This window comes from Agelaius tricolor, unplaced genomic scaffold, assembly GCF_023055355.1.
Source record: "Agelaius tricolor isolate 1412-34295 unplaced genomic scaffold, bAgeTri1.0.p SCAF_137, whole genome shotgun sequence".
Lineage (NCBI taxonomy): Eukaryota > Metazoa > Chordata > Aves > Passeriformes > Icteridae > Agelaius > Agelaius tricolor.
Window position 1 is genome coordinate 119,512 of NW_027269397.1, and position 12,538 is coordinate 132,049.

General features: G+C 48.7%; 1 protein-coding gene and 1 long non-coding RNA gene across 3 annotated transcripts; one reads left to right on the plus strand and one right to left on the minus strand.

Annotated features, from left to right (window-relative positions):
- Positions 1 to 960: 960 nt before the first annotated feature.
- On the plus strand, positions 961 to 10,146 carry LOC139586769 (sarcoplasmic reticulum histidine-rich calcium-binding protein-like). The gene is made up of 5 exons (XM_071420392.1): positions 961 to 1,325; positions 2,178 to 3,378; positions 5,218 to 5,450; positions 8,165 to 8,344; positions 9,937 to 10,146. Exons 1-5 carry the CDS (start codon positions 1,299 to 1,301, stop codon positions 10,144 to 10,146), a joined length of 1,851 nt encoding a protein of 616 aa, XP_071276493.1. The 5' UTR covers positions 961 to 1,298.
- Positions 10,147 to 10,197: 51 nt separating this feature from the next.
- Positions 10,198 to 10,962, minus strand: LOC139586770 (uncharacterized). Of its 2 annotated transcripts, XR_011677968.1 has the most exons (4): positions 10,926 to 10,962; positions 10,522 to 10,854; positions 10,380 to 10,420; positions 10,198 to 10,275 (listed from the first exon to the last, which is right to left on the minus strand). It is a non-coding gene; the product is annotated as an uncharacterized lncRNA (long non-coding RNA). The 2 variants fall into 2 exon arrangements; XR_011677967.1 differs by having other exon boundaries at positions 10,223 to 10,275; positions 10,380 to 10,854.
- Between the last annotated feature and the right edge of the window lie 1,576 nt (positions 10,963 to 12,538).

Genomic DNA, 12,538 nt, shown 5'->3' on the forward strand with positions numbered 1-12,538 from the left:
TATACTGGTTTATACTGGCCCATACTGGTCCATACTGGTTTTTACTGGTTTTTACTGGTTTTTACTGGTTTTTCCTGCCTCCCTCCCGGTTTCTTTGCCCAGCGCCGGCCCCTCCCCCTCCCCCCCATCCTTTGGCCCCTCCCCCTCCCTTGATCCGCTCTGATCCCCCCCTGCCCCTCCCCCCTCCCCTGCCCCTCCCCCCCCGTCCCAGTCAATCCCAGTTCAGCCCAGTCCGGAGCGGGAGCGGCCGCGGGAGAGGGGAGGGGGCTGCAGGTGAGGGGTGGGGGAGGGGCGGGGGGGGTGGGGGAGGGGCGGGGGAAGGGGATTTGGGGGTGGGGGAGGGGGAGGGAGAGGGAAAGGGGGGAGGGGGAGGGGATTTGGGGGGTGGGGGAGGGGGAAAAGGGGGGGAGGGGGAAGGGGAAAAAGGGGATTTGGGGGTGGGGGAGGGGCAGGGAGAGGGGATTTGGGGGGTGGGGGGAGGGGCTGCAGGTAAAGGGGGGGAGGGGCAGGAGAGGATCGGGGGTGGGGGAGGGGAAAGGGAAAATGAGGTTTGGGGGTGGGGGAGGGGCGGGAGAGGTGGGGGAGGGGTCCCCGAGGTGGGGGAGGGGTCCCAAGGCGGGGGCGGGGTCACAGAGTTGGGGCGGGGTCCCAGAGATGGGGGAGGGGCCCCAGAAATGGGGGCGGGGTCCCAGAGGTGGGGGAGGGGCCCCAGAAATGGGGGCGGGGTCTCCGAGGTTGGGGAGGGGTCCCAGGGTGGGGGAGGGGTCCCAGAGATGGGGGAGGGGCCCCAGAAATGGGGGCGGGGTCCCAGAGATGGGGGAGGGGTCCCAGAGGTGGGGGAGGGGTCCCAGAGATGGGGGCGGGGTCTCAGAGTTGGGGGAGGGGTCCCGGATGTCGAGGACCCTCCCTCGCCCCTCCCCCTCCCCTTTTTTCTCTCTCCGCAGCCGCCCGGACGCCGCCCCTCCCCCACCCTGGGCTCATTCATTATTCATTCATTCCCCGCCTCATTAATTATTCATTGATGGCCCCGCCCCTCCCCCTGCTCCTCCCCCTCTTCCTCCTCTCGGCCGCCGCCCCTCCCCCACCCGGCCCCTCCCCCCCCCTCCGCTTCCTCTGCACGCCCCTCCCCCCGCAAGGACAAGGGGGCGTGGCCTGGCCGGGCGTGGCCGTGGAAGGGGGCGGGGCTTGGGCGGGAGGGGCGGGGCGGTGCCGGGAGGGGGAGGGGCGGGAGGAGGAGGAGGAGGAGGAAGGGGAGGGGGAGGGGGGTGGGGGAGGGGCCGCTGAGGGCCCTGCAGGAAATGCGGGAGCGGCTGCGAGAGCTGCAGGTGAGGGGGCGGGGCCAAAGGGGGCGGGGCCAAAGGGGGCGGGGCCAAAGGGGGCGGGGCCAAAGGGTTGAGGCTTAAGGGGAAAGGCTGAAGGAGGTGGGGCTAAAGGGAGGGGGTCAGTGGCAGATTAAGGGGGAGGGGCTAAAGGGGGAGGGGCTAAAGGGGGAGGGGCCTAAAAGCACAAGGTTTAAAGGGGGAGGGGCTAAAATTGTGGGGAGGAGTTAAAGGTTAGAGGGTGGAGCTAAAGGGGGCGGGGCTAAAAGAGGAGATGCTAAAGGGGCGGGGTTAAAGGGGAGGGGTTAAAAGGAAGGGGAGGGGCTAAAGCACAGGGGCGGGGCCTCCTGGGGTCATTTTGGGGTCATTGTTAGGGTGATTTTTGGGTCATTTGGGGGCCATTTTGGGGCCATTTTTGGGTTGGTTTGGGGTCATTTTGGGGTCATTTTTTGGGTAATTTTTAGGGTGATTTTTGGGTCATTTTGGGCTCATTTTTGGGGTGATTTTTGGGGCCTCTTTTGAGTGATTTTGGGGGGATTTTTGGGCGATTTTTGGGCAATTCGGGGATAATTTTTAGCTCATTTTTGGGGTGATTTTTTGGGTGATTCTTGAGCGGTTTTAAGGTGATTTTGGGATCACTCTGGGTACATTTTTGGGGTCATTTTTGGGTGATTTTGGGGCAGTTTTTGGGGGAATTTGGGGCTCATTCTTGGGGTGATTTTTGCTCATTTTTGGGTGATTTCGGGGCAGTTTTTGGGGGAATTTGGGGCTCATTCTTGGGGTGATTTTGTCTCATTTTTTGGGGTGATTTTGGGGGAATTTTGGCTGATTTTGGGCCCGTTTTCCCCCGTCCCCCAGAGCCGGAACGTGTCCGGGCTGCGCGAGGCCCTGCAGAGGAAAATCGAGGCCCTGGAGCTGCAGCTGCGTCTCCATGGCAACGGCTCCCATCACCATGGCGACCACGGTCACCACGGCGACCACCACGGCAACCACCACCATGAGGAGAAGCATCCCCACGGTCTCCATGGCAACCACCACGGTCTCCATGGCAACCACCACCACCATGAGAAGCATGGGGACCACCGCGCCGAGCATCACGGTTACCATGGCAACCACCAGGAGAAGCATCCCCACGATCACCATGGCAACCACCACGAGAAGCACGGGGACCACCACGACGGTCACCATGGCAACCACCACCACCACCACCACGAGGAGAAGCATCCCCACGGTCTCCATGGCGACCACGACGGTCACCATGGCAACCACCACGAGAAGCACGGGGACCACCTGAGCGGTCACCACGGCGACCACGATCACGGTCACCATGGCGACCACCATGAAAAGCACGGGGACCGCCACGATGGTCACCATGGCAACCACCACCACCACCACGAGAAGCATCTTCACGGTTTCCATGGCAACCACCATGATGGCGAGGAGGAGAAGCATCCCCACGGTCTCCATGGCAACCACGACGGTCTCCATGGCAACCACCACCACGAGAAGCACGGGGACCACCACGACGGTCACCATGGCAACCACCACCAGGAGAAGCATCTTCATGGTCTCCATGGCAACCACGACGATCTCCATGGCAACCACCACGAGGAGAAGCATCCCCACGGTTTCCATGGCAACCGCAACGATCTCCATGGAAACCACCATGAGGAGAAGCATCCCCACGGTCTCCATGGCAACCGCAATGAGCTCCATGGCAACCACCACGAGGAGAAGCATCCCCACGGTCTCCATGGCAACCACCACGGTCTCCATGGCAACCACGCCCCCCACGATCACCACGGCGACCACGGGAAGGACCACGGCGACCACCCCGACGGTTTCCATGGCAACCAGCATCACCCCCATCACCCCCTGGGTTACCATGGCAACCGCGCCAAGGCCGCCGACCCCGCCCACGCCCACGGTTACCATGGCAACCGCAGCGGCCTCCTCCATAGCAACCACCCGCCCGGTCTCCATGGCAACGGCAAACCCGGCAACCGGCTGGAGGGCGGTAACCATGGCAACCGGCATCCGCTCCATGGTAACCACTACGGTAACCACGGCAACGGCCGAGGGGTTCCGGATTTGGGGATTTTGGGAAAATTTGGGATTTTGGGGGAAATTTGGGGGATTTGGGGAAAATTTGGGGATTTTTGGGATCGAGATTTTGGGGGTTTTGGGGATTTTGAGGATTTTTTGAATTTTGGGGTTTTTGGGGTTTTGGGGTTTTTTGGGGTTTTGGGGATTGTGGGGATTTTGGGATTTTGGGGATTGGGATTTTTGGGTTTTTGGATCTTTGGGATTTTGGGGGAATTTTTGGATTTTGGGATTTCTTGGAATTTTGGGGATTTTTTTGGGTCTTCGGGATTGGGATTTTTTGGGGCAAATTTGGGTGATTTTGGGGCAAATCTTGGGGGATTTGGGAAAGAATTTGGGACTCCTGAGATGGAGATTTTGGGGGTGAATTTGGGGTGAATTTTGGGGAGAATTTGGGGGTGAATTTGGAGGCATTTGGGAGAGAATTTGGGTGAAATTTTGGGGCATTTGGGGGAGAATTTCGAGGAAATTTCGGGGGGATTTGGGGCCAAATTTGGGGAGAATTTGGGGGGATTTGGGGCCATTTGAGACCTCCAGGATTGGGATTTTTGGGGCTGAATTTGGGGGGAATTCGGGGGCAAATTTGGGGAATTTGGGGGAATTTTGAGGAGGAATTTGGGCGAATTTGAGGGAGAATTTGGGGGACAATTTTTGGGAATTTGGGACTCCTGGGATTGGGATTTTGGGGGCAAATTTGGGGCAAATTTGAGAGGATTTTGGGGTGAATTTGGGGTGAATTTAGGGGGATTTGGAACTCTTAGGATTGAGATTTTAGGGGTAAATTTGTGGTGAATTTTGGGCGACTTTGGGGGTGAATATGGGGACATTTGAGGGGGATTTGGGGAAGAATTTGGGGGAAAATTTTGGGGGATTTGGGACTCCTGGGATTGAGATTTTGGGGGCAAATTTGTGAGGATTTCAGGGTGAATTTGAGGGAGAATTTGGGGGATTTGGAACTCTTAGGATTGAGATTTTGGGGGTAAATTTGTGGTGAATTTTGGGCGACATTTGAGGGGGATTTGGGGGACAATTTCGGGGGATTTGGGACTCCTGGGATTGAGATTTTGGGGGCAAATTTGGGGCAAATTTCAGTGGATTTTGAGGTGAATTTGGGGTGAATTTGGGGGGATTTGGAACTCTTAGGATTGAGAATTTAGGGGTAAATTTGTGGTGAAATTTGGGCGACATTTCAGGGGGATTTGGGGAAGAATTTGGGGAACAATTTCTGGGGATTTGGGACTCCTGGGATTGAGATTTTGGGGGCGAATTTGGGGCAAATTTGAGAGGATTTTGAGGTGAATTTGGGGTGAATTTGAGGGAGACTTTGGGGGGATTTGGAATTCTTAGGATTGAGATTTTAGTGGTAAATTTGTGGTGAATTTTGGGGGTGAATATGGGGACATTTGAGGGGGATTTGGGGAAGAATTTGGGGGAAAATTTCTGAGGATTTGGGACTCCTGGGATTGAGATTTTGGGGGCGAATTTGGGTCAAATTTGAGTGGATTTTAAGGTAAATTTAGGGTGAATTTGAGGGAGAATTTGGGATGATTTTGGGAGTAGATTTTGGGATCAACATGGGTGTGAATTTGGGGAAGAATTTGAAGGGGAATTTGGGTGAAATTTTGAGGGATTTTTACGGGGGGAATTGGGAAGAATTTAGGCCGAATTTTTGTGCGATTTCTGGCCAAATTTGGGACAAAATCAGTGGGATTTTTACGGCGATTTTGCCCAAAATTCCAGGCTAAATTTTCAATTTTTATCCTGAATTTTCCCGATTTCTTTGTCCTCCCCCCAGGTTCGCGGGGCGGTTTCCGCGTCTCCTTCCCCCTCCGCACCAATTACATGTTCGCCCGCGTCCGTCCGCCCGTCCGCAGCGCCCTGGGGGCCGTGTCCGTCTGTCTGTGGCTGCGCCCCGGGGGCGCCCCCAACCTGGGCACCCCCTTCTCGTACGCGGCGCCCGGGCAGCCCAACGAGCTGGTGCTGCTGGCCTGGGGCGGGCGGCCCCTGGAGCTGCTGGTGGACGACCAGGTGGGGAAATTCGGGGAGTTCTGGGGTTTATTTAAGATAAATTTCTTGAATTTTTTTGGGTTTTTTTTTGGGATTTTTTGGGATTTTTTTGGGGATTTTTAGGAATTTTTTATGATTTTTTGGGGCTTTTTTTGTTGGTTTATTGGGGTTTTTTTTTGGATTTTTTAGGAATTTTTTTTAATGATTTTTTGGGGTTTTTTTGTTGGTTTATTGGGGTTTTTTTTGGATTTTTTTAGAAATTTTTTGATGATTTTTTGGGTTTTTTTAAATTATTTTTTTGGGATTTTTTAAAGATTTTTTTATGATTTTGGGGGGTTTTTTTGGTTGGTTTGTTTTTGGGGTTTTTTCTGATTTTTTGCAGATTTTTAAAAAATTTTTTTATTATTTTTTGTGGGGTTTTTATTTTTCTTTTGGATTTTTTGGGGATTTTTTAAGAATTTTTAAAATTTTTTTTAGGGTGGTTTTTTTGGTTTTTTTGGGGGGGATTTTTTGGGGAATTTTAAAGAATTTTTTGATTATTTTTATGGTTTGGGTTTTATTTTTCTGGATTTATTTGGGATTTTTAAAGAATTTTTTGATGATTTTTTTGGGGAATTGGGATTTTTAAAGAATTTTTTCATTATTTTTTGTGGGTTTTTAATTTATTTTTTGGGAATTTTTAAAGATTTTTTGATGATTTTTTGGGGTTTTTGTGGGTTTTTTTTAATTATTTTTGGGAATTTTTAAAGATTTTTTTGATGATTTTTTGGGGGTTTTTTGTTGTTTTTTTTATTTTTTGAAGATTTTAAAATAATTTTTTAATTATTTTTTGTGGATTTTTTATTTTTCTATTTTTTTTTTCTGATTTTTAAAGAATTTTTTGATGATCTTCAGGGTGGTTTTTTAGGGTTTTTTTTGTGGTTTTTTTTGATTTTTTGGGGGATTTTTTAAAGAATTTTTTGGGTTTTTTTGTCGGTTTTTTGGGGGGTTTTTTAGGAATTTTTTTATGATTTTTTGGGGTTTTTTGTGGGTTTTTTTGGATTTTTTAGGGATTTTTTAAAGAATTTTTGAGGGTTTTTTTGTGGTTTTTTTTTTATTTTTTGGGGGGTTTTTTTAAGAATTTTTTGATGATTTTTGGGGGTTTTTGTGGGGTTTTTTAAATTATTTTTTTAGGGAATTTTTAAAGATTTTTTGATGATTTTTCGGGGGTTTTTTTGGAGGGATTTTTTTTTGATTTTTTAAAGAATTTTTTAAAATTATTTTTTGTGGGTTTTTTATTTTTCTTTTTTTGTGGGTTTTTTTGGGGATTTTTTAGGAATTTTTTGATGATTTTTTGGGGCTTTTTTTGTTGGTTTATTGGGGTTTTTTTTGGATTTTTTTAGGAATTTTTTGATGATTTTTTGGGGTTTTTTTTGTTGGTTTATTGGGGGGTTTTTTGGATTTTTTTAGGAATTTTTTTACGATTTTTTGGGGTTTTGTGGGTTTTTAAAAAATTTTTTTGAGGAATTTTTAAAGATTTTTTTGATGATTTTTGGGGGTTTTTTGGTTGTTTTTTTTTATTATTTTTTGTAGAATTTTAAAGAATTGTTTTATTATTTTTTGTGGATTTTTTTATTTTTCTATTTTTGGATTTTTTAGGGATTTTTAAAGAATTTTTTTTATGATCTTCAGGGTGGTTTTTGGGGGGGATTTTTTTTTTATTTTTTAAGAATTTTTTGATGATTTTTAGGGGTTTTTGGGGATTTTTAAAGAATTTTTTGATTTTTTTTTTTTTTTTTTTTTGGGGATTTTAAAAGAATTTTTTTATGATTATTTGGTTTGGATTGGGGTTTTTTTTGGATTTTTTTTTGATTTTTTAGGAATTTTTTGATGATTTTTTGGTGGTTTTTGTTTGGGATTTTTTTTTTTTTTTTGGTTTTTTAAAGAATTTTTTGGTGATTATTTGTTTTGGGTTTTTTTTTTTTTTTCCTTTGGATTTTTTTGGGGGGATTTTAAAAGAATTTTTTGATTTTTTTCTTTTGATAATTTGGGGATTTTTTCGTGAGGTTTTTTTGGGTTTCGTGGATTTTTTTTGGCAGCACCTTTGTGTCACCTGGGCGGGGTTTGGGGTCACCTGGGCGGGGTTTTTGGGATAATTTCAGGATAATTTAGGATCATTTCAGGATCATTTCGCGATAATTTTGGGATAATTTGAGGTTAAATTTGGGGATAATTTGGGGATAATTTTTGGAATAATTTCAGGATAATTTCAGGATAATTTTGGGTTAATTTGGGATAATTTTGGGGATAATTTCAGAATAAATTTGGGATAATTTCCGTATCATTTCATGATAATTTTAGGGTAATTTTGGGATAATTTGGGGAAAATTTGTGGATAATTTTGGGGAAAATTGGGGATAATTTCAGGGTAATTTCGGGGATAATTTGGGATAATTTTGGGGATAATTTTGGGGATAATTTTTGAGATAATTTCAGGATAATTTGGGGTTATTTCTGTCCATTTTTGGCTTATTCCAGTCCTGTTTTTTGGGTTAATTTTATATAATTTTGGGTTTTTCTCTCCCCCAGGCAGTGGCAGCGCCTTTGGGTCACCTGGGCTGGGTTTGGTGTCACCTGGGCGGGGTTTGGGGTCACCTGGGCGGGGTTTTTGGGATAATTTCGGGCCAATTTGGGTTATTTCGATGCGGTTTTTTGGGTTCATTTTGTACAATTTTGGTGTTTTTTGTCCCCCCCAGGCGGTGGCGCTGTCGCTGTCCCCGGCCCCGGGCAGGTGGCAGCACCTTTGTGTCACCTGGGCGGCCTCGGGGGGCACCTGGAGGAGCTTCCAGGACGGGATCCCCCGCGGGAGGGGGGAGGGGCTGGCCCCGGGCCACGCCCTGAGACCGCACGGGGTGGTGGTGCTGGGCCAGGAGCAGGTGAGGGACACCTGGGGACAGGTGGGGACAGGTGGGGACAGGTGGGGACAGGTGTGACTCTGAGTGTGCCCAGGTGTGTCCAGGTGTGACTCTGAGCGTGTCTGAATGAGCTCAGGTGTGAGCTCAGGTGTGTTTGAGTGTCCTCAGGTGTGTCTGAGTGTGCCCAGGTGTGTCGCCAGGTGTGTCTGAGTGTGCCCAGGTGTGTCCCCAGGTGTGTCTGAATGTGCCCAGGTGTGCTCAGGTGTGTCCCAGGTGTGTCCCAGGTGTGACTCTGAGAGTGCCCAGGTGTGACTCTGAGTGTGTCTGAATGAGCTCAGGTGTGAGCTCAGGTGTGTCTGAATGTGCCCAGGTGTGTCCCAGATGTGTCCCAGGTGTGACTCTGAGTGTGCCCAGGTGTGTCTGAGTGTGCCCAGGTGTGTCCAGGTGTCCCAGGTGTGTCCCCAGGTGTGTCCCCAGGTGTGTCACCTGTGCCCCTGAGACCGCACGGGGTGGTGGTGCTGGGCCAGGAGCAGGTGAGGGACACCTGGGGACACCTGGGGACACCTGGGGACAGGTGTGACTCTGAGTGTGCCCAGGTGTGCCCCAGGTGTGTTTGAGTGTCCTCAGGTGTGTCCAGGTGTGCTCAGGTGTGACTCTGAGTGTGTCTGAGAGTGCCCAGGTGTGCCTGAATGAGCTCAGGTGTGTCCAGGTGTGTCCCAGGTGTGACTCTGAGCGTGTCTGAGTGTGCCCAGGTGTGTCTGAATGAGCTCAGGTGTGTTTGAGTGTCCTCAGGTGTGTCCCAGGTGTGTCCTACCCTTCCAGGTGTGCCCAGGTGTGAGCTCAGGTGTGTCACCTGTCCCCAGGTGTGCCACGCTGTGATTCTCCTGAGTGTCCCCAGGTGTGTCTGAATGTGCCCAGGTGTGCCCAGGTGTGTCAGCTGTCCCCAGGTGTGCCCAGGTGTGTCTGAGTGTGCCCAGGTGTGTCCCCAGGTGTGTCACCTGTGCCCAGGTGTGTCTGAGCGTGCCCAGGTGTGATTCCCTGAGTGCCGCCAGGTGTCCCCAGGTGTGATTCTGTGTGTCCCCAGGTGTGTCACCTGTCCCCAGGTGTGTCTGAGTGTGCCCAGGTGTGTGCCCAGGTTTGCCCCCAGGTGTGATTCTCTGAATGTCTTCAGCTGTGATTCTGTGAGTGTCCCCAGGTGTGTCTGAGTGTGCTCAGGTGTGAATTCCAGTGTGTCACCTGTCCCCAGGTGCGATTCTGTGCATGTCCCCAGGTGTGTCACCTGTCCCCAGCTGTGTCTGAGTGTCCCCAGGTGTGCCCAGGTGTGATTCCGAGTGCCGCCAGGTGTCCCCAGGTGTGATTCTGTGTGTGTCCCCAGGTGTGTCTGAGTGTGCCCAGGTGTGTGCCCAGGTGTGTCACCTGTCCCCAGGTGTGATTCTCTGAGTGTCCCCAGGTGTGTCCTACCGCCCCAGGTGTCCCCAGGTGTGATTCTGTGTGTGCCCAGGTGTGTCCCCAGGTGTGTCCCCTGCCTCACCTGTGTCCCCAGGTGTGTCCCCTGCCTCACCTGTGTCCCCAGGTGTGTCCCCTGCCTCACCTGTGCCCCCCTGTCCTTCCAGGACACCCTCGGGGGCCGTTTCGACGCCACCCAGGCGTTCGTGGGTGACCTGGCCGAGCTGCACCTGTGGAGCCGCGCCCTGGCCCCGCCCGAGGTGGCGGCGCTGGCCAGGTGTGCCTCACCTGCCCGGGGGGACCTGCTGGCCTGGGCCCAGGCGGGGCTGGAGCTGCACGGGGGCGTCACCACCCTGCCCTTCCACCCCTGCACCTGAGGGACACCTGGGACACACCTGGGACACCTGGGACACACCTGGAACACACCTGAGAGACCCCAAAACTCACCTGAGACACACCTGGAGATGTCACCACCCTGCCCTTCCACCCCTGCACCTGAGGGACACCTGGGAGACCCCAAAACTCACCTGGGAATCACCTGGGAGACCCCAAAACTCACCTGAGAGACCCCAAAACTCACCTGGGAATCACCTGGAACCCCAAAACTCACCTGGGAGACCCCAAAACTCACCTGAGACACACCTGGAACACCTGAGAGACCCCCAAGACTCACCTTGGAAACACCTGGAACACACCTGGAACACCTGAGAGCACCTGGAACCCCAAAACTCACCTGAGAACACCTGGGACACACCTGGAACCCCAAAACTCACCTGAGACACCTGAGAGACCCCAAAACTCACCTGAGACACACCTGGAACACCTGAGAGACCCCAAAACTCACCTTGGAAACACCTGGAACACACCTGGAACACCTGGAGATGTCACCACCCTGCCCTTCCACCCCTGCACCTGAGGGACACCTGGGAGACCCCAAAATTCACCTGAGAGACCCCAGAACTCACCTGGGACACACCTGGAACACACCTGGAACACCTGGAGATGTCACCACCCTGCCCTTCGACCCCTGCACCTGAGACGCACCTGGGAGACCCCAAAACTCACCTGGGACACACCTGGAACACCTGAGAGACACCAAAACTCACCTGAGACACACCTGGAACCCCAAAAGTCACCTGAGACACAACTGAGAGACCCCAAAACTCACCTGAGACACACCCAGAACACCTGAGAGACCCCAAATCTCACCCCCCAAAACTCACCTGAGACACACCTGGAACCCTTGAGACACATCTGGAACACCTGAGAGACACCTGAGAGCACCTGGGACACCTGGGAGACCCCAAAACTCACCTGGGAGACCCCAAAACTCACCTGAGAGCACCTGGGACACACCTGAGACACACCTGGGTCATCCCAAACCTCACCTGAGACACACCTGGAACAGCTGAGAGACCCCAAAACTCACCTTGGAAACACCTGGAACACACCTGGAACACCTGAGAGACCCCAAAACTCACCTGAGACACACCTGGAACACCTGAGAGACCCCAAACCTCACCTGAGACACACCCAAGACACTTGAGGGACACCTGAGAGACCCCAAAACTCACCTGAGAGCACCTGAGAGACCCCAAAACTCACCTGGGAATCACCTGAGAGACCCCAAAACTCACCTGAGAGACCCCAAACCTCACCTGAGACACACCTGGAACACACCTGGAACACACCTGGAACACCTGGAGGTGGCCCCGCCCAGCCCCTCCCCGCTCTCTGATGGCTCCCGGCTCTTTTAGTGCAGTTTTAATTTCGCATTTTCTTTAATTGTCATAGAGATCATTAATAAATAATAAATTAATAAATAGTGCAGGTTTAATTTCTCATTTTCTTTAATTGTAATAGAGATCATTAATAAATCATAAATGAATAAATAGTGCAGTTTTAATTTCTCAATTTCTTTTATTGTCATAGAGATCATAAATAAATAATAAATTAATAAATAGTGCAGGTTTAATTTCCCATTTTCTTTTATTGTCATAGAGATCAGAAATAAATAAATCATAAATTAATAAATAGTGCAGGTTTAATTTCTCAATTTCTTTTATTGTCATAGAGATCATAAATAAATAATAAATTAATAAATAGTGCAGGTTTAATTTCTCATTTTCTTTAATTGTAATAGAGATCATTAATAAATAATAAATGAATAAATAGTGCAGTTTTAATTTCTCAATTTCTTTTATTGTCATAGAGATCAGAAATAAATAAATCATAAATTAATAAATAGTGCAGGTTTAATTTCCCATTTTCTTTAATTGTCATAGAGATCGTAAATAAATAAATGATAAATGAATAAATAGTGCAGGTTTAATTTCCCATTTTCTTTAATTGTCATAGAGATCAATTAATAAATGATAAATGAATAAATAGTGCAGGTTTAATTTCGCATTTTCTTTAATTGTCATAGAGATCAGAAATTAATAAATGATAAATGAATAAATAGTGCAGGTTTAATTTCTCAATTTCTTTAATTGTCATAGAGATCGTAAATAAATAAATGATAAATGAATAAATCATTAATTAGTGAATTATAAGTTAATGAATCATGAAGTAATAAACCATGAAATAATAAATCATGAAATAATAAATAATGAAATATTACATAACAAAATATTAAATTATTGTAATAGAGATCGTACATTAATAAATCATAAATGAATAAATCATTAGTGAATCATTAATTAATGAATCATGAAGTAATAAACCATGAAATATTAAACCATGAAATGTTAAATAACGAAATAATAA